The sequence below is a fragment of the Rhipicephalus microplus genome, chromosome 1, assembly GCF_043290135.1.
Source record: "Rhipicephalus microplus isolate Deutch F79 chromosome 1, USDA_Rmic, whole genome shotgun sequence".
Classification (NCBI taxonomy): domain Eukaryota; kingdom Metazoa; phylum Arthropoda; class Arachnida; order Ixodida; family Ixodidae; genus Rhipicephalus; species Rhipicephalus microplus.
The window spans coordinates 95,926,965-95,950,298 of record NC_134700.1 but is presented as its reverse complement, the minus strand read 5'-3'; the positions used below and the strand labels follow the sequence as shown (position 1 = coordinate 95,950,298).

The window sequence follows — 23,334 nt, the reverse complement described above, 5'->3', positions numbered from 1 at the left end:
AAGAAAGCAAACAAGGCACTCAACATTCTGAAAATACTATCGTGGAAACACTGGGGTGCCAATCGAGTCTGCCTTTTACGCATATACCGCTCGATCGTGCGCAGCATACTTGACTACGGCAGCGTTATTTACGGTTCAGCAAGAAAATCTTACCTCAAACGTCTTGACCCAATACATAATCATGGATTACGCTTGGTGACTGGAGCGTATAGAACTTGACCTGTCCAGAGCTTATATGCTGAGAGCAACGAGCCTTGCCTGGAACAAAGAAGAGTGCTACTTACTGTATGCAATGTATTAAGAACCCGATCAAAACCAAGCCACATAGTCACACTATTGTTTCTCACATCGGTACCAAAATGCAATACAACAACAGACCGCACACGATAAGACCACTTCTCCTGCGCTTTAAAAAAATAGGTGTAGACTACGAAGTACCGAATCAGGCACTAAGCGTTGTCCGAATGCCGGAAAGACTGGCTCCATGATTGGATTTTTTTAACTACACTGACCTTGCTTTAACTCATTTAAAGAAGAAAGAAACTCCACAGGAACAATTTATGCAGGATTTCCTGGCCATACAAGAAAAATATAACATGCACTCTCAATATTACACTGATGTATCAAAAACACAAGAATATACAGGAAGTTCTGTCATATCAAAATATCAGAAACATGTATAAGACTGCCGCCATTTGTATCTATCTTCACAGCAGAAGTATATGCTCTTTTGATTGCTCTCGAAGAAATTTTATCAGGAAATCATAAAAAAGCTGTCATATACACTGACTCACTTAGCGCATTAAAAGCCCTATATTTAAGGTCGGAAAACAAACCGCTTCCCGAGGACATTTTACAGAAGCTAGAAAGAGCTGAGAAAAATGGCAAGACAATCCGACTTGTATGGGTGTCGAACCATGTTGGTATCCCAGGAAACGAACAGGCAGACAGGGCAGCAACAAGGGCAGGTCATCAAAGCATAGCAGGAATAAGGGCACCATTCAGAGACTGTTTCAACAGTTGTCGGACAGCCTTTAGGGCAAAATGGCAAGAAGAGTGGCAGCTCAAGTGCATAACAAGCTTCAAATTGTCAAGCCTATTATACAAGAATGTAAGTCGTGCAATCACCAAAAGCACTTTATCGAAGTAACACTATGCCGCCTACTTATAGGTCATACTCGACTCACCCACAACTTCTTATTGCGCAGAGATCAGCCAAGATGCAAACATTGCAAGAAACCTCTGACTATCAATCATATTTTAATAACATGCCCAGTCTTTGAAAAAACAAGACACGCTTATTTTAAACAATTTTACAAAACACAAACACCTCTACACCTAACGTTAATAGTACTATCAGAAATCACACTCATCCCCATACAGGATGTTTTTCGGTTCGTAGAGGCCGCAGGTCTTTTAAACAAACTGTAAACAGAAATCTGTTTTTTCACCTCACATTTTAACCCTATTATCAAAATCACCCAGTGTCTGGCACATCATAGCCATTGTTGCTTTTGCACCATAAAACCCAACGTAACTAACTTATATATATATATATATATATATATATATATATATATATATATATATATATATATATATATATATATATATATATATTATAGTCGTTATGACATTGTTAAATGTTTTTGTGTGTTTCAATTGGCTTCCTGTTTAACAAAGTGCTTGATTGGGCTCGTTGGTGCTGCATGGTAGACGAAGGAAGTGCTTAACAGCACAAACGACAGGAGGGGATAGAAGAGACGAGAACAGAGTGCTGAACTATCAACCTGCTCCTCTTACAGTTGCACAAAACCAGATCTGTTGTTTGACAGATTTATAATATTGGTAATGTGTTCATACGGTTACCACCTTGCAGTGAGCAAAACGTTTTTTATGTGACCAATTACATGTACTACCACTAACAAGAGAGGGTCATCTTTGTATTTATTTTTGTTAATAGTGCAAATATTCTGCTTTTGTGCCATTCTTAGTAGGCTTCTTAAATTTAGTGCAGAAATTGCTTTTGCCAGCCCCAACTGTCTAGAGCCACATAACTAACTTACTGCTCTTCACCTTTTGTCAAAGAACATAATTTTGAACATTATATTCTGGAGTTTCACTTTCAAAAACTATAATGAATTAGGTGCCATAGTGGAGGGCTTTGTATGCTTTGTATTAACGTTTACCCCCTGGGGTAGTATGATATGCTTTAAAACGAAAGCACGTAGGCACAATGATACTACAGTTGATACCCGCAATAACGAAATCGGCGGGAAAAGCACGAAAATTCACTCTTGTGGGAACTTAGTTGGCGCGAGAATGCGGCAGAAAAGACATGAAATTTACAAAAAAAAACATTTTATTTCCAAACGTCAGTGAGTTTACTTTGGCGGGCCTTCATCATCATCATCATCAGCCTGACTACGTCCACTGCAGGACAAAGGCCTCTCCCATGTTCCGCCGGTTAACCCGGTCCTGTGCTTGCTGCTGCCAATTTATACCCGCAAACTTCTTAATCTCATCTGCCCACCTAACCTTCTGTCTCCCCCTAACCCGCTTCCCTTCTCTGGGAATCCAGTTAGTAACCTTTAATGACCAGCGGTTATCCTGTCTACGCGCTACATGCCCGGCCCATGTCCATTTCCTCTTCTTTATTTCAACCATGATATCCTTAACCCCCGTTTGTCCCCTAATCCACTCTGCTCTCTTCTTGTCTTTTAAGGTTACACCTACCATTTTTCTTTCCATTGCTCGCTGCGTCGTCCTCAGTTTAAGCTGAACCCTCTTTGTAAGTCTCCAGGTTTCTGCTCCGTAGCTAAGTAACGGCAAGATACAGCTGTTATATACCTTCCTCTTGAGGGATAGTGGCAATCTACCTGTCATAATTTGAGAGTGCTTGCCGAATGTGCTCCACCCCATTCTTATTCTTCTAGTTACTTCAATCTCGTGGTTAGGCTCTGCGGTTATTACCTGCCCTAAGTAGACATAGTCTTTTACAACTTCAAGTGCACTATTACCTATCTCGAAGCGCTGCTCCTTTCCGAGGTTGTTGTACATTACTTTCGTTTTCTGCAGATTCATTTTAAGACCCACCTTTCTGCTCTCCTTGTCTAACTCCGTAATCATGAGTTGCAATTCGTCCCCTGAGTTACTCAGCAATGCAATGTCATCGGCGAAGCGCAAGTTACTAAGGTATTCTCCATTAACACTTATCCATAACTGTTCCCATTCTAGGCTTCTGAAAACCTCCTGTAAGCACGCGGTAAATAGCATTGGGAAGATTGTGTCCCCCTGCCTTACACCCTTCTTGATTGGTATTCAGTTGCTTTCTTTATGAAGCACTATGGTAGCAGTTGATCCCCTGTAGATTTCTTCCAGAATGTTTATATATACTTTATTTACGCCCTGATTCCGCAGTGTCTGCATCACGGCTGATATTTCTACTGAATCAAACGCCTTCTCGTAATCTATGAAGGCTATGTATAGTGGTTGGTTATACTCTGAGCATTTCTCTATTACCTGATTGATAGTATGAATGTGGTCAATTGTTGAGTAGCCTGTTCTAAATCCTGCTTGTTCCTTTGGTTGATTGAATTCTAATGTTTTCTTTACTCTGTTAGCAATTACCTTTGTAAATAGCTTGTATACTACAGAGAGCAAGCTGATCGGCCTGTAATTCTTCAAGTCCTTGTCATCTCCTTTGGCGGGCCTTACCATGCAGCAATTTCATGCCTCTCGACTCACACTATAAGAAATGGTGCATCGCCACGTCGTCGTCGTGCTCGCTTAAAAACCCGAGAATTGTGTCGAAAACATTCAGCACATCCTGTGGACTTGCTGTTTTCTGTGGCTGCTCCATTCATTGCTCATCGGGATTGGCTGCCTCGCACCAGCTACTGACGATGGCTCCATCAGTACTTTCTGAGGCTGGTTTCCCAAGGTACGTTTTGACCGCCTTTGCTGAGTGTCTACTCCTAGAAATCAGAATGAGCCCAGAGAATAATGCTCAAACCCCAACAAAGGATAAGAGATGAGAGAAACGTAACTTCGTCATTCTTCCCTATATCCACAGCGTCACCCACAACCTCGAAAAAGTGGCCAGCAGGTGCGACGTAGCCCTCGTTTTTTCTGCCCCAGAAAAGCTGGCTAGCTTGTGCAAGGCCGTGAATCCTGGTTCCAGGTGAGAGCGAGGCTGCAAAATCAAGCATCGGAAGAAGTACGTTCCATGCATCCAAGGGGTGGTGTACTCTCTACTACTGTCCTGCGGCAAGTGGTACAACGGCCAAACAGGCAGGTGTTTAAATGAGCAACTGAAAGAACATGCTCACAACGTCTCCTCTACAGTTTCGGGCGACCTCGGCATTCATTGCAGAGACTGCGGTTGTGTCCCCGATTTTCATCATTGTACCGTCATTTGGCGTCATCGGAACCAGATGATACGCGAAATTTATGAGGCTGCAGAAATAGAAAGACTGGGCAGTGCATGTGTCAGCAGGCCTTCATTTGCTCTATCAAAAAAAGAAATGGATTTTATTCAGAACATTGGCACACGTGTTGTTCATAGTGCGTTATCACGATGATTACTTAGTTGTTAAGTGAATTCTGTTTTCTTTGATCTGTATCTTTTCTTTTTTTGTCAGATACTGCTCAAGTATACGTTGTGCGGTTCTTGCAAATAAATCTTGTTGTAAGTCAGTGCCGCTGTCTGTCCTATTTTTTTGTCCCTCGCTATCTGCGCTGTTTTTTATGTGATTCATCAGTCACTTCTTCCTGCACGACGACGCCTTCGCCCATGCAAACGAATTCATGGGCGCTGAGGCCATCGGGAATCTCGTTTGCCAGCGCCTTCTATTGCAGGATCCCGCCAGATAAAGGCACCTTGTTGGCACGCTGTTCACAAAACCACACGAACACCGCCTTGTCCACGTGCGGGAACGCTACAGCCGTCACGGTTTTGTTTCTTGCACTCATGCCGTTTTCAAGTGCACCAAGAATGAAGGCCTTGTTCTTCAGAATCGTGGACAACGAGCTGCAAGCAACGCCGAATTCTTCGGCGATGTCCTTTGTTTGTTTTTTTGCCCTTTTCCACCTCGCTGATGATTGCGGCTTTATCTTCCAGTGTGATGAACTTCCGCTTTTTCATTGGGGGCGGCATCTTCGCCAGCGAAACCGGATGAAGCAATCGCAACACACAGTTCACGTTGCACCAAGCGACCAAGCAAACTATCCACAAATGGCTCCACACACGCAACCATGTGTGCGCAGAGCTGACAAAGCCAAGCACAGGGCCAAGCCAACGAACGACACTCCATGAGGATTGTCGCTTTGGCTACGTATGTAGTGCGCGATAACGAGCAGGTGTTTCGGCAAGCCATCATCATCATCATTGTCGCGAGCTTTAAGTTTTTTTTTTTTGTAAACAATGATTGCGGCTGCTTCTCAATTGTGCTTAGTGATAGTTTTGCACAATTTAAGTGTAGCATGAATACATTTCAGCAGTTTTTGAATGTTAATGTCGCGAGAGTAGATTATTTGCGCACTCGTGTTTCAAAAATTTCATTAATGAGGGACTGCGGTATGAATGTTTTTTGTGGTCACGAGTTACGAAATGCATTCACTCCTATGGGCGTTCGCCGATGCTCTGAAAATATTTCATTGCGGTGAGAATTCCGTTCCTTCGGGATTTCGTTATCGCCGGTTTTGACTGTATGCGTGTTTGCTGCGATGGTGTAGCGGCTACAGCACTTTGCTGCTAACCTCAAGGTCTTGGGTGCGATTCTCACAGAGGCTGTCCCATTCGGGTGGAGGTAAAATGCTAAAGGCACATGTGCAATATCTGTGCACCTTAAACACCACCAAATGGTGAAAATTGCCAGAGCCCTCTACTATGGCAACCTCATTATCATATCATGACATATGATTATTATTATGGTAGTTATTATGCCTCCATCAAAATGTGGCTCCATCAGCTCTGATTTAATTCCACCTTCTCAGGCTCAGGGCCAGAACACCTTCGCTGTCTGAGCCAGTGCACCATGTGGGAATAAGTTGTGTTCTTCACTTTCTCAATGTGTACGATTGACAGCAAGCTTGGATTTCGTTTTTCTCAGTTACTTTTGATTATTTTTGCTTTCTCTGATAGTTTTTCTGAGAATGAGATGCATGTAGTGGGAAAATAGCATTTTATAGAGCCGTTTGCTTTCTTTGCACTTGCTTAAAAAAGATCTAATTTAACAGGTCACCTCCAAGGCAACATGAACACATCAGGGCATTAGTTGATGACATGGATGAGCACGACCCTACTGATTATGATAATCACCTAATACATATCTAATGGGCGTGTCATGTACTGTTTTGTTGTATCACAGCTTCTTTTTCTCTCGTTCGTAATATCTGCCGCATTTATCCATGGTTTTTTCAATATTTAATTCCGGTTTATATCCAAACTTAAATATGCTTATGTATGTGAGCAACATCTACTCACCGCGCATAATGCATGTGTTTTGTGCTTTGTTTTTAAATAAAGAATGTGTATGCAATACACTTGGAGCAGTGTTTCTTAACATTATATGTTGCCATCTGTCAAATATCATTTAAGTAAAAGTTTTGAGATTTCAGAAATTCCAATCATGCATAAGTTTTCTTATACTTACAGACGCTAATATGATTAGTTCTTTTCAAAAATGCACTTTGGTAAAAAAATCGTGTGTGCTTTAGTTTCAGTAATTTTAGTGTGTGTCTAGAAGAACTAAATTAGCACCTGAAAGCACAGGAAAAACTTATGAATTGAGCATCCGAAATTTCAACTTCAGAGAGCAAAAAAAGACCAGGAGACTGCTTTTAGAAAACACCCTGAATAAAATACATCCCTAAATTTACCTGTAATGTACACAGTGTGTCCTTCGGAACATTTTGGGGACATTTAAGGAATAACCTTCTGTTACAAAAAGCGCGGTCAAATCAATCTGCAAGAGATGTCCGCCACTGCTGTTTCGGAAATGCAGTGGATATCCCATATCCAGTCAGGAGTGTCCGATGAATGTCCCTAGCATGTCATTGTTGTCACTGGGTAGAAGCTCTCACATGCAACGAAATTCTGAGTTGCTTTCAATGCTGCTTTGCATGAGCATTTGCGAAAGGGTTTCTTTCAAGCTCATTTCACTTCACCAGTATTGTTTCAAGGCAAAGCTGCTGCAATGTGTAAAAGATTATGAACAGAGATAACTTACAGGTTCGCCTATATCCAGAGACATACGGCACAAGGTTTCCGGTGTCTGGAAAAAGTTTCATTTTGCAGTTGAGAAGTGTGCACAAGTCACTGCACATAATGCTAAATGACTACCTGCTTGCCATGATAATTCACATGATATTTGCACTAGTCCCCATATTTTGCGATACTGTAACCTTTGCTGGTTCTAAATGAGATAAATACTGCCTCAATGCTGTTGCTTACACTATCGCTATTGTAACAGGGAAGAGAGAGAGATGCTCTATTCTTCAAACCAATTTTGTTACACTGTCTGCAGAAAAATACACTTCTGACAATCCTTCCAATTGATTAATGCTTCAATGCACTTGAATGCAATGATCAATTACATGCTGTTCTTTTCTCAATATGACATCCTGTTTCAGTGCGCTGAGAAATATAAACTTTTTTAAGGTGATAATAGCAGAAAAACAAGCAAACATCACATGTAAAGCTTTGACGTGCTCTATTCATTATGCTTCTTCACACAAGTAACTTAGTTGTGTGCAATAAAACATACACATGTACACACCTCAAAATAGAAGCTTGGGCAAGTTGGTGCTGCGTAACGTATCCAAGAGATAGCATAAGCCAGAAGAAAAGACGGAAAGACTGGAGTGGCATTAAACTTCCAACTATTCATTTCGTGGCAGCTGTGAAAGCTAGTACTCTACCAATCGCTGCCAACAACGCAGAACTCGTTCCACACATACTCGCAGATCAATGAATGTCACTTCATTACCTGATAAAGCCACACAGATAGAGGTTAGCTTAGACACACCTTTCCTAGCTTCATTACGCCATCAAAGAAATTTTTATTTCACGTGTAAGCTAAGCTCCATAACAGATGACAATAACTTGTATGAAATAAGGAGTACGCTCACAGTCCTTACAATGACAAGCAAGAAAATGGCCAGCTAAAAGCTTGTTACTTATACTATTGCTGAGCTTTCACATATATTTAAGACAGTGGCCTTATAGCTCAACATATTTGTCACATGTAAAATGAAACATTTAAAAAACCAAACCTGCACAATCAATGAATATGACCCGTTATTTTTCTGCTACTACAATAGGCCACATTTCTAAGGTTTGTAACTTTGCCAACTTTTTAAGCTTTTTGGGAGTAGAAATGACCACATGAAAATCCTTATTGCAAACTGTCTTCTTCAAAGCGTAGAAAACAGCAAATGTAACAAATCACACCGTTTGTTCTACGTGAAAGCGCTGAACATGAGTCCGGCCTTTTGCCTTGGCTAGTATCTTTCAGCATATGTAAGTTACAGACACCAGAACTAATTAATCATAACACACAAACTATGTGTCCAGGCATAAAAACTGTCAAGTACTGTGCGACTGCAGGACTCCTGGAGAGCGTGCTTAAAGCACAGGTTAAAGGAGCGATGAACAGTCCCTTGTTCTCAAAGAAAAAAAAAACAGGTGTTTGAATTAGGCGTGCTTCTTGGCACAGGGTGCTGTCACGTCACTCACCATGCTCCACTGTGCTGAAAAGTATCAACACTACCACACACTGAGAAAGCAAGCGAATGTATCTCATGATCCGAGCTGATGTAGCTTTTTCCCCTCTTTCTCATTACTCCCTGCGTAGCTTACAGTGCACTTGTTGGGACAAAAGAAGAAAACGACAAATCCCTGCAACTCCAGTCGTGCTTGATGGACTTTTCTTTGTGGCAATCAATTCACGAGGCTATTAGCTCAGGTACAGACAGCATTCAATGATTACCTAAAAAAGTTTTTCATGGCCTTTTCAACTAATCCTTTCTGAACAGGCTTTCAATGCATGAACTTTGATAAAGCTAGTTCATTCTTGGCTGAAAGTTGGAACACCTTGAAACATCTTAAAGAGTTGGAGAGAGGTCATGTCAAGATGTTTCAAGCAAAGATAGCTGTGGACTGAAGGGTCTACAAACTATAGAAAATACTAAACGGAATTGCTCAAAGAGTGCAAAGCAAGAATTTTCATCCCCTGCCGTCAAAACTCACTCCAAAAGAATGAAACTTTACAACCTCCCATCCCCCCTTTCTTTTCTAGGTTACGTTCACAAGCTCGTCCTCGACTTTTCTATTTTTAGCATTTTGAAACATGAAACATATTTCATGAACATTTTACATCAACATCGGTTGCATGCTTATGCATTTGTTAGGTGCAGTTAGTTGGAAATATAACAACACCCCCCCTCTTTCTTTTCTAACTTACCTTTGGAGTTTCATTTTCGACTTGGGAATTTTCAGCCTTCTGAAACATAAAACATAATTCATGCACATTTTACATCAACATTGGTTGCACACTTGTGCATTTGTTAGGTGCAGTTTGCTGTAAATGTAGAAAGCTCCTCTCACAATCGGTCGGAAAAGTGGGCTTCCCTGTCACTCACTGTTTGGGGCTCACACAAAAGTGCTGTCCCATTTGAATTATCATTGTAAAAGAGCCAGCAGATTTATTACTTTATCGCTGCTGCACAGCACAAAAGTCACCTAAATGCATTTCACTGAATTTAAATCATGAATTGTACTATAAATATCAAACAATCTCCTGAAAGGTCAATTATTTCCCCAAGGTATGTATGGCCTCTGCGCACACATAGGTTGGGACCTTGGGTAGTGCACTACTTATATAGATACAAAGCAGTATTTGGCAGGGTTAAGAAATTGTCCATCAGTCCGTACAAATACAGGTGAAACAAAAGCAAGAGTCGGCAAGTTCATTTCAAAATGGCATCCTTCGCTGCCTAGAGACATCAGCCTTGCAGCTTTGATGATGCTAGCAGAATAATGCAACGCATTTTGAAGCATTAACAAGATACAAGTAACAACCAGTGCACTCGTTCACCACACATCATGGAAGTCGTTTATCAAAAGCGTAAACAAACTGTACCACGCTTTTCACCCAAAAGCCCAAGCATCTTTTGTTAGTGTTTCAAAACCTTTGTGAGAATTAATTAACGGCAACAGATAAAGAAACACCACATTCACACATAACATGGCAACTAACAATAAAAGATTGTCCCTCCTCTTTGTCTTGGACGCTATGCTATGCATTGAGAATGGCTCAAAAATTTCCTTCCTTCACTGGCTTGATTACATAACGACTGAATATCAAATCTAATGTCATACATAATAAATGTTTAATATTTCTTTACACTGCTATACCAAAATTAAGGCAGAGAAAATCAGTAAAGCTTTCCTTTCTCTTTCATTCCAAAACTAGGGTGGTGACTTGCTTTGTATGAGAGATTCCCACACATTTTCATGTATCTAGGCCAGGGCTAGGCAAAGATACTTTAAAATTGTATTGCGATATGATACAAGATACCCAGACAAAAAGTATTGCAGATACAAACACAAGATGCTACTGGAAAAACTGTATGCGATACAATACTTCGATAAATTCACATATTTGTCCTTGTAGACTCCCACAATGTAGTAGCAATAGTCTATGCAGAAAAAGGTCTGCTTGAACATTTCGTTAAATGTGGCAAGTTCCATTTCAATAGAATGTTTGTTGTTATCTCAAAAGCATTGTCCTTCTTGGTCAAAGTATATTACTTCACTTCCTAAGAACTTTCCAGGACAGCAAAACCCCATTATTTCGAACTTGGTTATTACAAATTGCCACTTAATTCAAAGTATTTTCACAGTCCCATATTTCACTATGCAAGTTTTGGTGGATAATTTGAAGCAGAGGCCGCCGACACCACTTAGGTCAATTCAAAAACTTTAGATGCCATGATATTCGAGATCCAGATTACGCCATTAATCTCCAGAAACGACATCCTGATATAGTGATGCTAACGAGTGGCAGCTGAAGCACCCCAGCCTCGCTACTTCCAGCGCAACAAAAATTTTAAAAAAAGCTGTCTCGTGGTCAACAGAAACGTGCACCTACGGAAAATGAGACGTGCTTCGCTGCAATGCAGCGGTGACACGTGGGCAGCATATCGCAAGTTTCTGGCAACGTCAACGAGTCATGGTTTACTCACTTTTTGTGATATTGTAAAGAAATTAACAAAGAATAGTTTGGCGGAATTCGCGATGTATGCGAACCTCCAATTGTAGGTAGCTGCACTGCTGGTGGAGTTCTTGCCGGCAACACCTACTTCAAAAACTAAGCTCAAAAGTGTAAAAGATAACTTTTTCTAGCCAAGTTTTTCTAACAAGTTTCGTCATACTGACAATTATTAAATTTCTAATTACACCAGAGAGAATGTGCGAATGGTCGCATCATGATGTCGTGAAGCAGCGAGGATGTCTTGTTTTCCGCAGGCGCGATTTCAGTTTATCACGACAGTGTTTTTTGTTCTTGTTTATTTTTATTTTTTTTCAGTGGCAGCAGTGAGGCCCACCGTTCTCCCTTGTTTGCAGCAAAATCAAGACCAGGTATAGCTGGAAAGCATAACACTTAAGCCGCAAGCTAGCCAGCACAGCATATCACAAGCCTTGATTACTTTGAAGTTCGTACCATATTTCGTATGTTCTGCTAAATCGAAAACCCGCTTAATTCGAAGATTTCTCGCGGCCCTGGTGACTTCAAATTACCGAGGGTTTTTTTTTTTTTTTTTAGCAACTTAACCCGACAGCTCAGTAGACACTCGCTAAAAGCAGTTTCTGCTTGTCATGTCGGTGACTGATAGGAGTCACTGGTTGCCGTCTAAGCACACGATCGTGTATGAATTCATACAAGATCAGCAAGTTATGCATTGATCTCAGGAATAGGAAAATTAAGCAATAAGCAAGGCACATCAATCAGATGCATGCTTCAACAATAGAAGCACCACTGTCAAAACTACACCTGGAGTGCAATAATATAAAAATATCCTGCTCTGTTTCTATTCCCTATAAACCAATAAGACTCCATAAGTGCTTGGAATTTTTGGGCCATGCCCATTGGACTTGATCTGTTGTAAGCTGTAAGAGACACCGCGACAATTCACCAGTGCCCCACAACTTCCTTAAAGTAGCTTGTGTATGTACTCAGTTTCAAACAGAACGTATACTGGCAGCCTGCTGACTGTTTCAGTGCTACATGATCATGGCAAAAGTGAATTCATTTACATGTAATTTCATTTTGCATCATCACCCAGTGACAGCTTAGCCGTCTCTTTGAGAACTGAATTCCCATCACATCACTTTATTTCCTTGAAAGCCCCTCAGGGAGTATTACATAAGGGGTGGGTGTACAGTACAGCCAGTCCAAGTAACTCGGTAAGAGAGTTGGTTACATTGGCTGAGAAGATCACACTGCCCGAGAAGGTTACACTGTCCAAGAGTTCACTTCCATTTTGCATAACCTTTCTAAATGGGAGCATATGCCAGCTACTCAGTACATACTAAAGTTTCTTTGGTCCAAGTTAACATATCTGCACACTCGTCATTTACACGTCATGGATATTACGTAGTTTCTGGTACCCACTAAATCAGCAGGTAAAATGGACACGGCCTGAAAATTTGACTAAATCCCCCATTAAGGTAGTGCAAATAACGAACTCTGAATCGAAACAGAACACAATAAAGTTACATTACACCTGCCTTGCTTAGAATGACGTCATGTACAATAGCAACATCTGTTTAGCACCTAAATGGTTACTGTCAAAGGAATGCAGACAAAAAATTTGCATCTCGTGTTACTTAAGTTGTTTTCTCTAGCAATAAGAACCACCCACTTATCTTGACAGGAAACCTCATGTTCAAGTAAATGACAGTTCATTAGATTTGGATATGTTTATAGTGCCCAGTTGCAGTACTGGTTTCATTGGGCTCCAGAAGCAGAAATACCACTTTTTTTTGGGGGGGGGGGGAGGGGGGGGACACAGCTGGCTACAAAGCAACACCAAACTGATGTAAGCCTACGAGGCAAAATGTACATGTAGGCTGACCACACTGACAACTGCAGCAGAGAGCAGGAGGACATATATATATTGTAAGCACATTCCAACCACTTCATCATTCTCACTTGTACATACCCATCATCATCGTTCCCTTTCGGTAGTGTTTAGAGCTGAAGGAGAAATCGCAAAATAAATGCTTCTGCTCGCTCTGCATGGTAAAGTCTGCCTGCGTCTTTCAAAGTGGTGAAGGTGGGTCAAGATCCTGACGTCTTGCTGCGTTTATTTCCCACTTGGAGCTCCGATATTGTCGCCGCTTGCACCCGGCCACCCACGCAGGTATGCAGACAGCAGACCCAATACCTAGCCATAAACCTACAGCCCCTATGCTAGCGGCTGCCCGCTCTTCATCTACTTTCACCTGCGCTCAGCGAGAACCGGCCATGTTTGCGGGTCTCCGTGGTGGCGTCAAGGAATGGCTCGACTTTACAACTGTGTGGGTTCAGCCAATCGATGGACTGAAGTAGAGAAATTGAGCTACGTCTTTCTACTTCACCAGCACAGCCAAAACCTGGAATTTCAACCACGAAGGTGACTTCGTCGATTTGTCGACCTTTGCCGACAAACTGCGACAAATCTTCAGATCCTCATTGGGTCGTTCCGAAACCACGAAATAGAAGCTGGCTGTGAGTCTTCAACTTATGCGTGAGTCATACACTTCGTATATCAAGGCTGTTCTGGCTCTCTGTCGCCATGTGAATAGCGATATGACGGAAGACGAGCGCGTTCCCCACATCCTTAAAAGAATCGGCCCAATTGCATTCAATGCCTTGGCTGTTGGCAATCCCACTACGGTTGAAGAAATCATTTCGACATGCCAACGCCTTACCCAGTTGCAGTCCCTCTGGCTTTAACAAGACAGCGATTCTCGCCTCACGCCTCTTTCTGAATTAAATACCTTTATTCGCACCATTATTGGGGAAAAACTTCGAGACCTCGAAGAGCAGCGGTCTAGATTCGCCTCCCCTTCGTCCCCAGCGTTCGACTTGCGGAATCTTAAGCAGAAGTTAGCGGCAATGATCGGTTGCTCAAACTGTGATGCTCACATACGCAGAGATCGCTGCGATTCCACCTGCTCCCATGACATCTAGCTCTACTGATATTGCTAGGGGCCATTTGGCTGCTGTGCATGGTGGAATTCCTTCTGCACCCTCGTATCCTCAGTGGCGTCAATCCCATCCTGTTTGCTTTCACTGCGGTATACAAGGTCACATTTCTCGTTACTGCCGTCGCCGCCAGCAAGAGGAACCATGAGGCTATGCTGAATTCGAACAAGACTGGTTCCAAAGACCAGATCTTCATGCTCCACTCGCCTACCTGTTCACGCAGAAGGGGTCTCAGTCTCCTCCAGTGTCCCCTCATCAACTTCAAGAATACCGCTCCTCCAGATGACGCTCTCCATTGCCCTACCGCCGCTACGCATCGCCGCTTCGTCCTATCGTCTCCCGTCCTGTTGTACAATCTTCAGAAAACTAAGGATTGCAGTTTTTGGAGGAAAAACTGCGTCTCGTCGACCGACAAAAATACCTCCAGTTCACCCAGCCAGTATGTTTTCAGCGACTCTTGAAGGTATTCCTGTACAAGCTCTTGACACCGGTGCAACCATGTCTGTTTTGCATATTGACTTGTGCTCGCGGCTCCGTAAAGTCAGAACGCCCTATGTGGAATCTGTGTTGTGCGGGGCCCTGGCGGCCCTATATGGGACCTCCACCACTCATATATATATATACTTATATATGCATGCATATTGAAAAACAACGGACAAATGTGCGAAAACCATTATTATTGCAGGCCACCCATGTACTGCGGCAAAAGAGGCTTAAGCAGTGTTTCTGCACGGGTTAGAACAAGACCAAAAAATTTTCAGCAGAGTGACTTGTCGGGCGAGTTGATTCATTCCTATGGTAGCTTTTGGCACGAAATAAACACGAGAGACGGAAAGCGCAAACTATCAACTGAATTAATTCAAAAGACACACACATATATATAAACGACAACAAACTCGCAAGTCATATTAGCAGAAAAAGTCTATTAGTGGCAAGCGCTCAAATAATCCATCTTAGTGGAATGCAACATGATAGAGAGCCTCACTACGCATGTCCTGCCCAATTTGTTAATAAAATAAAAATGCTTCCTCAATTTCTCGTGCAACTTTTCCTTCTAATCTTATTAACAGATTGGGCGAGACATGCGTAGCGAGGCCCTCTATCACGTTGCATGCCACTGAGATACATTATTTGAGCGCTTTCCACTAATAAAACTTATTTTCTGCTAATATCACTTGCGACTTCGTTGTAGTGTATATATATGTGGGCGCCTTTCGAATAAATTCAGTTGATAATTTGCGCTTGTCCGTCTCTCGTGTTTATTTTGTGCTAAAAGCTACCGTAAGAAATTTTCGAACCACTACCCTCTTCCTTTTTACTTATTTTAACGAAGGGGTTAGGTTTAGGGCACAACTTTTGGGCTTGCTTGCAAGGCACGTTTGATCAGATATAGTAACAACCGCATGTGCCCGTTGGCCGGGCGACGGCACTGGATATCTATCGCATGAGGTGTTTGTTGCTCTCGCAACTAACGTGGTCGTGGTATGAACTAATGCTGGAAGCGTACAAATTCAAGGTACAGTAGATATCTGTTACGGTCAGCGAACCGACGACCGTGGCGCTGTTGCTTCATCTGGTCGGTCGCGTTTCGCGAGTGTTTTGGCCTGATGAGCAACTATCTTACAATGTTGTTTAGGGTTAGGGGCTGCCCGCTTGGATTGATTGATGACACTAACTACAGGTGGCCAAAGTGACCTTAATTTCTAGCTCAAATAAGGGCAACTGAGAAAATTTTGAGGCTGGTCAAGCATTTTGGCGCAGCCTGGAGCAATTTTGACAAATTTCATGGTTTTGGCGCAGCTCAGCGCACAATCGAGTAATCCTATCGAATTTGCACAACTCGTGCAGCTGTTGCACTCCTGGTTGTGCTCATTTTGCGCAAGAAGAAAAAATACTCTTGACGTTGGTCCTCGAACATGACTTGAACAATCGTCGAAGGTGGTAGTACTTCCAGCAAAGTGATCTCCAGCAGCAATAAGCAGCACAATGATGTTAAATGACCGTTAGCTGTCCACTCAGGAAGCCTACACGAATGTGCACACTGCGTTTCAAGCCATTTGAAGGAACACAAAGTGAGTGACGCACCTTTTAGAATTGTACACGGCACCTAAAGGGGATATACCACCTTTTCAGTAGGGATAAGCATTATCTTATGCATCATATATAGGGGCACATTGGACTTTTTGTATTACTTGATTCAGCTTGGAATGCTACATGCACATTTTTACATGCTTCCGGGGGGCCAACTAGTGCTTGTAACATTCACACGGTCTGCAGTCGACCTTTTCACTGAAGACACCCTGGGCGCCGCCATAGTCCTTTCTGGGCTGTTGTTAACAGGCGTGACCCTCAAAAATGCAGGGCCGAAGCTATGACGCCAGCTTTTGTATTCCCGTGCAACAGTCCAAAAAGGAGAGTATCCTCCTCTCCGTAAAAAAAAAGGGGGTAAATAGGTAATGCACAAAGTAAACGAACACAGTGGTTCGGAGGAAGATAGCGATTGAGTAGGAGGGCATGGAAGCACGCTCGAGAACTTGTTTTGACAAATGTAGTGACGCCAGGCCACTTTCATTACGTGGCATCGCGTTCCACGTTGAACTAGATTACAATTATGCGTGAAGTCTGGAGAAAATGAGCACACATTTGTGGAACAACCTATATGGTAGCAAAACAAAGCAGCAGCCTCAGCACAATTGGCGAGCATTAAGTGCCTCTTCATTCTGCACTGCACTGACCAGCTTGTGTCTGCGAATGTAGTTTCCCATGAATAAATTTGTGACGATACACACATTCTGTGGCTGTATGCAACTCTCCACCAACTAAACAACCAGCAGCTGCTTTATTTCACGTAGTGCGACACAGCCTGCGCCCTTGGTAGAAAGGCTTCAAGGGAATAGGCTGGCGAACTCACTTATGAGTCGACTCCCTCAAACTCAGATCGAGCTGCGAGTCTGAGTGAGTCCAGGTGAGTAATATGAGTAATACTTCGGCAAGTTTGAGTACGAGTGAGTCCGATTGTAGAAAATTTGTCTGAGTGTAAGCCCGAGTGAGCGCGGCTGAAGAAAACTTTGGTGAGTGTGAGCGAGTCCGAAGCGCAAGATATACTTCTTGAGTGAGTCATAGTGAGTCCCACTTTTTTTTTGCCAACCTAAGGTCATGGGCATTTTACAAAAAGAAAAGGGGCAGAAATGCACGATCTATGCCATAGACGATGTTTTGTCACTTACGAAAATAAATAACTACAAGCTGTAATGTAGTGAAGGAACTCTGTCATCTCTAGGCAATTGGAGGAGTTTATAAACTTGAATAATTTCGACCACGAGAATACAATGCAATGCTAGCATTTACTTCATTTACTTTTGAGTATTAAGGACGTGAAACAAATCGTTCACTGGTGTCAAAAGTTCTGTAAAAAAGCTTTTGCAGTTTTGTTAGGAAAGACGCATGTTGATTGGCTGAAGGGTGGAGCGGGTGGCTGAAATTAAGAAACACTCATGATATACTAACAAGTATAAGCTTAAATTGACAGGAATACTACAACACATATGATTCAACCAAGACATTGTACAGCTGATTGGTGAATGGTTCTCAGGAACATTGCACTGAAACATTAAAACGTATAGCGCATGGGAGTGAGTGAATAAACTTTATTGGAAGATCCAGCATGTTTGTGGTCCAGGCAAGACCGCGCAGGTAGGTAGGTGTCAGGAGACCTTGTCTCCGTATAACCTCCCTAGTCTGCTGGATGGCCCATTTTTAGTCTTGAAAACACGGAGGTTAGCAGCACTAGCCGCCACCGCTACCGGAGGGCTTCCAGAAGAACTTGATAAGTTCGGACAATCCCAGAATATATGTTTACAAGAAGCTCTTTCTGTTGTATATAGTTTGCACTTAGTGTCCGGGTATAGGTGTGGGTAACTTATATGAAGGTTCACAGGATTCGGGTAGGAGTTTGTTAATAGCTAACAGTATTCAGATGCTTGTTGCCAGTCTAGTCTCGGGTGAGGTGCGGGGAAGACGCACCTTGCCTATCTGTAGTGTTGTGTGTCTTCTGTGTAGCATGTAAATTGGTCTCTGTGTGGTACGTCAGTGGCGCCAGGAATGTTGACTGTGGGGTCTGTTTGGATTGCGCGGCAGGTTAATTCTCGCGACAACTCACGGGCCATCTAGTTTGGATTGGACGCACCAGTCTTTGTGTGCACCGGGAACCAGATTAGGTATTTGGGTTCATCTACTTTGTTTAGTTCTTGGCTATTAACGAAGATTCTGAGGGCTTGTGAAATCTGTCCTTGCATTAAATTTTGGATAGATACTTGCAAGTCACTCCGTAAAAATGTGTGCTTGTTGGAGGTGATAGCTATAGCTATTGCTATCTCCTCAGCCTCCTCTATCTTGTTTGTTGTGACAGTGCAAGCGTTAATACATATGCCTGTCGGGCGAATTGCGAAAGCAGTGTGGGCCTTGAATTCAGCGTATGGGCTAGCATCTACGAAAAAAGATTTGTCGTTCGTGTCCTGAGCTTTCCGCATTGCACAGGAGTTTTTCATTTGCACGTGTTAAGTTCAAGCTTTCATTTTTTCCCACTTCTTAGGATGCTTCTTAGAATGTCAATCAACCGTATTGAAGCGGTGCAAGCTTGCCTACAGGTTACCAGACATCCTATCACTAAGCATTTTACATTAGCATATTTCACTGTGTAGAAGGTGACAATACTTTTGCTGAGCATCTGGTTTGCACACCGGAGCACGGCGGGAGAAAAAGGCCGACAAAAGCCTCCGAGCCTGCATGACAGGCAGGTGTTGGCAGGGCTCGCACTAGCCACGCGAGAGCCCTGCATCGTCTGTTGATCCTCCTCGAGCCATTTTTCTCTCAATCCACTGTGCGGCATGACAGTCTACGTACAGTGCGAATTACAGCCAAAGATAATTCTGCTGAAGGCACAAACATGTCTGAGAAGTCATTTTCTAGGAGCCACACAAATTGTTTGCTCGGATTGGAAACAATCAATTGATTGCTAATGTCGCAGCTTTGAGATATTTTTAAACAGTGACAGAACATTGCTGATGTAACATTGAAATTATTATTTTATTGAACTCTAATCATGATTACTTCCATATCTACGCGCAAGTCAATGTACTAGCACCCACTCTAGTACATAAAGAACATTGAGGGCCTTGGAATAACGTTGGGCATTTTTTTTCTCCCTTCGCTTGACTCTGTGGTCGGGTGATCGATGTTCCCTGGCGCTGTCGTCAGAACACTATGCTTCGGCATTTAGTTGCACAACCATTACAGAATTCGCACATTTGTACACACTTCTAGTTGCCAGTTTAGAACGATTCTGGATATTACGCAGGCGGTAACAAATATTTGTATGATGCAAGCTTTCAAATAATGTCTTTCGAGAGAGTCGATTCTTTTTTACTACTTACACCAGCCACCATGCACTGATTTGACCCAACCGTACGACAGTACTGCCATCTGGTGCAGTCGCGACTTGCAAAGTGGGAGCATGAGGCTTCACGAGTTGAAAGATTGCAAATGGGTTCCACTAGCCCTTATTTCTATTACTAAATGCGTTTCTTTCACTTGTGTGCGATCCAAAATAAGAAAATATTTAGTTGCTGAAATAAAAGCAAGTTAAAGACATGCACAACCTTTTGAACTCTTGGAACGTGCTCCCGCATTGCAAGTCATATTGAACACACATGTACACCGAGAAATCACACAGAACTGCATTATTGTAATTCGCTAATCTGAAGAGAATACCGATGCAAGATGGCAGTGCAGGGTAATGAATACACTAACACACAGGGATACGGGAGCACTTGTCTGCAGGTGCTCGATCGGCACGCACTGTTACCAAATATAGAACACGTGCAGAGGGGCTTTTCAAAAACAATGCCATCACCGTGGGATCCCCTACACTGAACTTCAGAAGCAAAACATGGTCACACTCCTTTTGTCACCTTTCTCATGAAACAAAAAATTCAATTCTCAGTGATGCCACTGAGGTCTTCTGATCTGGAGCAATTTTTGGAGCAGCGAAATTTTCACTTTGGTGCACTTTTCAGCAGCAAAATTTTCCAATTTGGAGCACTTCGAAGAAGCAAAAGAGCGATCTGGAGCAGCTAACTTCAAGTTCTAGAGGAAAAGCAAGTTGAATGTACATACAAGGGCACGTATAATTATTTTGGGGCTCTTGTCTCCTGTGAAGAGCTAGATATATTTACATTCCTTTCAAATCTCATGAAGCCAGTCATCTTAGGAGCACTCCCTATTTTAGTTGATAATGGAAAAATATTGGCATCATTATGCTGGCCATTCTAAAAGTGATTGCTGATGATTGCTGAGTGATTATTTCTGCAGCAAATAAACAAAGTACTGTTTGAGTAAGATTGCACTTCATGAACCAGCATTCTATATACCTACAAGGTATCTGTTTATATGGTAGACAAACACTGTGATAAACAACGCTAGAGACACTGTCGCAAATGCATTTTCCCTTAGACGGCTCCAAGGATATAGAAATATTCTTTTTCTGTACAACAGATTATACTGCTGGGCTTAACACGACGTCATTCAGCTATTCTGATAAAGCCAACCTCCTCCAGCACTCATCCCTCTGTGCTGACACCACAAGATTTAACAGACTTCGTTTTCCTTTTGCAGCGATGTTTTATGTGGCTAGGGCACTGTCTGTATTCCAAAGTCCCCCTGTAGTGCTCTAGAATGCAGTGCATAAAGAAGAAAAAACCTCACAGGGTACCTTAAGCCCACGCCTAAGACAACTAGAAGGCGAGAGCCATTTTGTTTCTAATGCGACAACAATTACAAGCACATTCTCGACCAGTCTTTGCCATCGCCAGGGGCGTAGGTAAAATTTGTGGGGGGCAGTGCATTTTGATATGAAGGGGAGGGCATGCAAATGGTGATAATAAGCTATATTTATGCCATGGCAAAAAATATTTCGGGAGGTGTAGGGGCGGGGCACATGTGGAACTGGAAAAGCGAAGCAATGAATGCGATAGCAAGAACTTGGTGTTTCAGAAGGACCAGAGAGACCGCAGAACCGATACGTCTTCGGTTTATTGTTGACAGAACAGGAAAAAAAAATATGCAGAGCGTGACCCTGGCTACTTCTTCTTCCTCGCCTCCGAGCTCCATCTTCAATCTGTTTTCTACATCTTCCCGCCGGCCAGATTCAACCGAAGCAACCTTTGAGCGAATACAACAGTTGAATCAGCCTCTTGACTAATTTTCCTTCAGGTGTACGAAGCAAGCATGTTCTCACTAGTCCATCCTTGCCTGGGAAAATCTTTTCGACCTTGCAGAGTTTCCACTGAGTTCTTTTTCGCGCTTCTCCAAGCAGAAGTACATCTCCTTCTTGTACATTTGTGTGACGCTCTGTTTTTCTGCTGTCACACTTAAACTCCCTCAGGTACTCCTTTTTCCATCTGGTCCGCCATGTTATCATTGCCCGTTTTCTTGCACTCCAGTAATTCAGCAAACTGTATTCTCCGAGTCTGTTTTCTTCCTGCTTGTTCATTGCTTGCTTGCGAATGGGGTTGAAGTCTCTGCGTCTGTCTTCAGATCCTCCTGGTCACGGCACCATGTTTCAGAAGGACCAGAGAGAACGCAGAACCGATACGTCTTTGGTTTATTGTTGACCGAACAGGAAAAAAAATATGCAGAGCGTGACCCTGGCTACTACTTCTTCCTCGTCTCCGAGCTCCATCTTCAATCTGTTTTCTACACTTGGAATGTAACGCTGGGATTGGCAAGCAGATCGAAATGTGCAGCATGCTGCTCAGGCACAGATCACGCACGAAAACAATATACAACGCTTACCGCTCAACACTTAATGCATTGTTTACACAAAAACGATGCACGAAATGTAATCACAAGTACAGATGAGTGCAAACTTACAAGTGTCCCAGATGTTATACTTCGTTGTGTATGAAAAGCCCGCTATTTTCGCAAACCCGGCCTGTGCAGCCAGCGAAGTGATCTTTGTGTTGGGCCCGGCAATCAACGCAATTGTTCCGGTGAAAGGTGAAGACATACGACTTTCCCCACCGAAAGATAAGCACGCGCACACAAGCATCGAACTCCCCCCCCCCCCCCATTCGCGGGGCAAGGTAGGTGTGATGAATAAGTGCTCGACGACGTTGGCGCATCGCGACGAGCTGGGCACCGAGTGCAGGCTTTTTTTCTTTCTTGATTTTTCATACAGATACGTATACATATATGGTGAATGACGGCGGTGGCAGCGAAGGTAAAACAAGAGAAAGAAAACTGCGGAGACTGTCCAGATAATTTCTACCGCAATAAAAGAGCCGACCTACCTCCTTTGTACGGAGGGCAGATGCGACAGCATCACCCTGTGTGCCAGGCCTGCCATTGATTGTTACAAAAACAGAGAAGAACGGGCCACCCATCTTTAAAAAAAAGGAAGGAACTGGAGCGCAGGGGAGAGGGGGCATTGCAATAAACTTTGGTGTGATGACTGGCACTCGCGCTAACTCGCAGGCATTAAAGACGGCTGTTATACCCTTCTGTCTTGTACTCTCAATGCAAACAGACTGTTGGTATCGCATTAACTGTTAACAGCCTAAGTGAAACTAACAAACATGTAGTATCTTTTGGACACAACATCGCATAACTCAGATGAGAGCTGGCTGAAGGGACTATGATCACTCCAATTGCCGAAGCGGTTTTTGTCCAGCCAGTCATCTAAACCCAAAGCAGAGGTTATAGTAGCACAGAAAGTTTAAAAGCATGTCTCATTAGGCCTCGAGATAGCGTTCTCGAGAATACGCCTCCTCCTCCTCCTCCCACTCAAAAAATGAAAAGCATAGCAATGAATGTGATGATGTGATGTTTAATTTTTTTAAGTGTCAGCTATTGACCTTGGAAAGCAAGAGGCGAACTTGTAACAAGGTGTAGCCGCTTCTCCGTGGGCCTTCCGACCGTAGAGCCGCCACCGATAGCCACCCTATTGAAAGCCGCGCATATTAAAACTGAATTCCGACTGCTCTGACAGGGAAGCATGCTTTTAAATATGAGATGACAT

The 23,334-nt window shown here is 42.9% G+C and overlaps 1 protein-coding gene across 11 annotated transcripts in view; it reads right to left on the bottom strand.

Moving 5' to 3' along the window:
• Positions 1 to 23,334, bottom strand: part of LOC119178475 (uncharacterized) — a 59,767-nt gene that overhangs the window by 8,690 nt on the left and 27,743 nt on the right. For 4 of the 11 annotated variants that reach the window (XM_075885774.1, XM_075885664.1, XM_075885780.1 and 1 more), the window contains exons 5-7: positions 23,171 to 23,256; positions 9,468 to 9,506; positions 154 to 258 (exon numbers count right to left, since the gene is read on the bottom strand). In XM_075885774.1, coding sequence (XP_075741889.1) covers positions 180 to 258; positions 9,468 to 9,506; positions 23,171 to 23,256 — 204 coding nt within the window. In that variant the 3' untranslated portion in view covers positions 154 to 179. Of the gene's footprint in view, positions 1 to 153; positions 259 to 7,232; positions 7,278 to 9,467; positions 9,507 to 19,324; positions 20,403 to 23,170; positions 23,257 to 23,334 lie in introns of those variants that run through there. The other 7 variants (XM_075885736.1, XM_075885799.1, XM_075885790.1 and 4 more) reach the window with 4 other exon arrangements.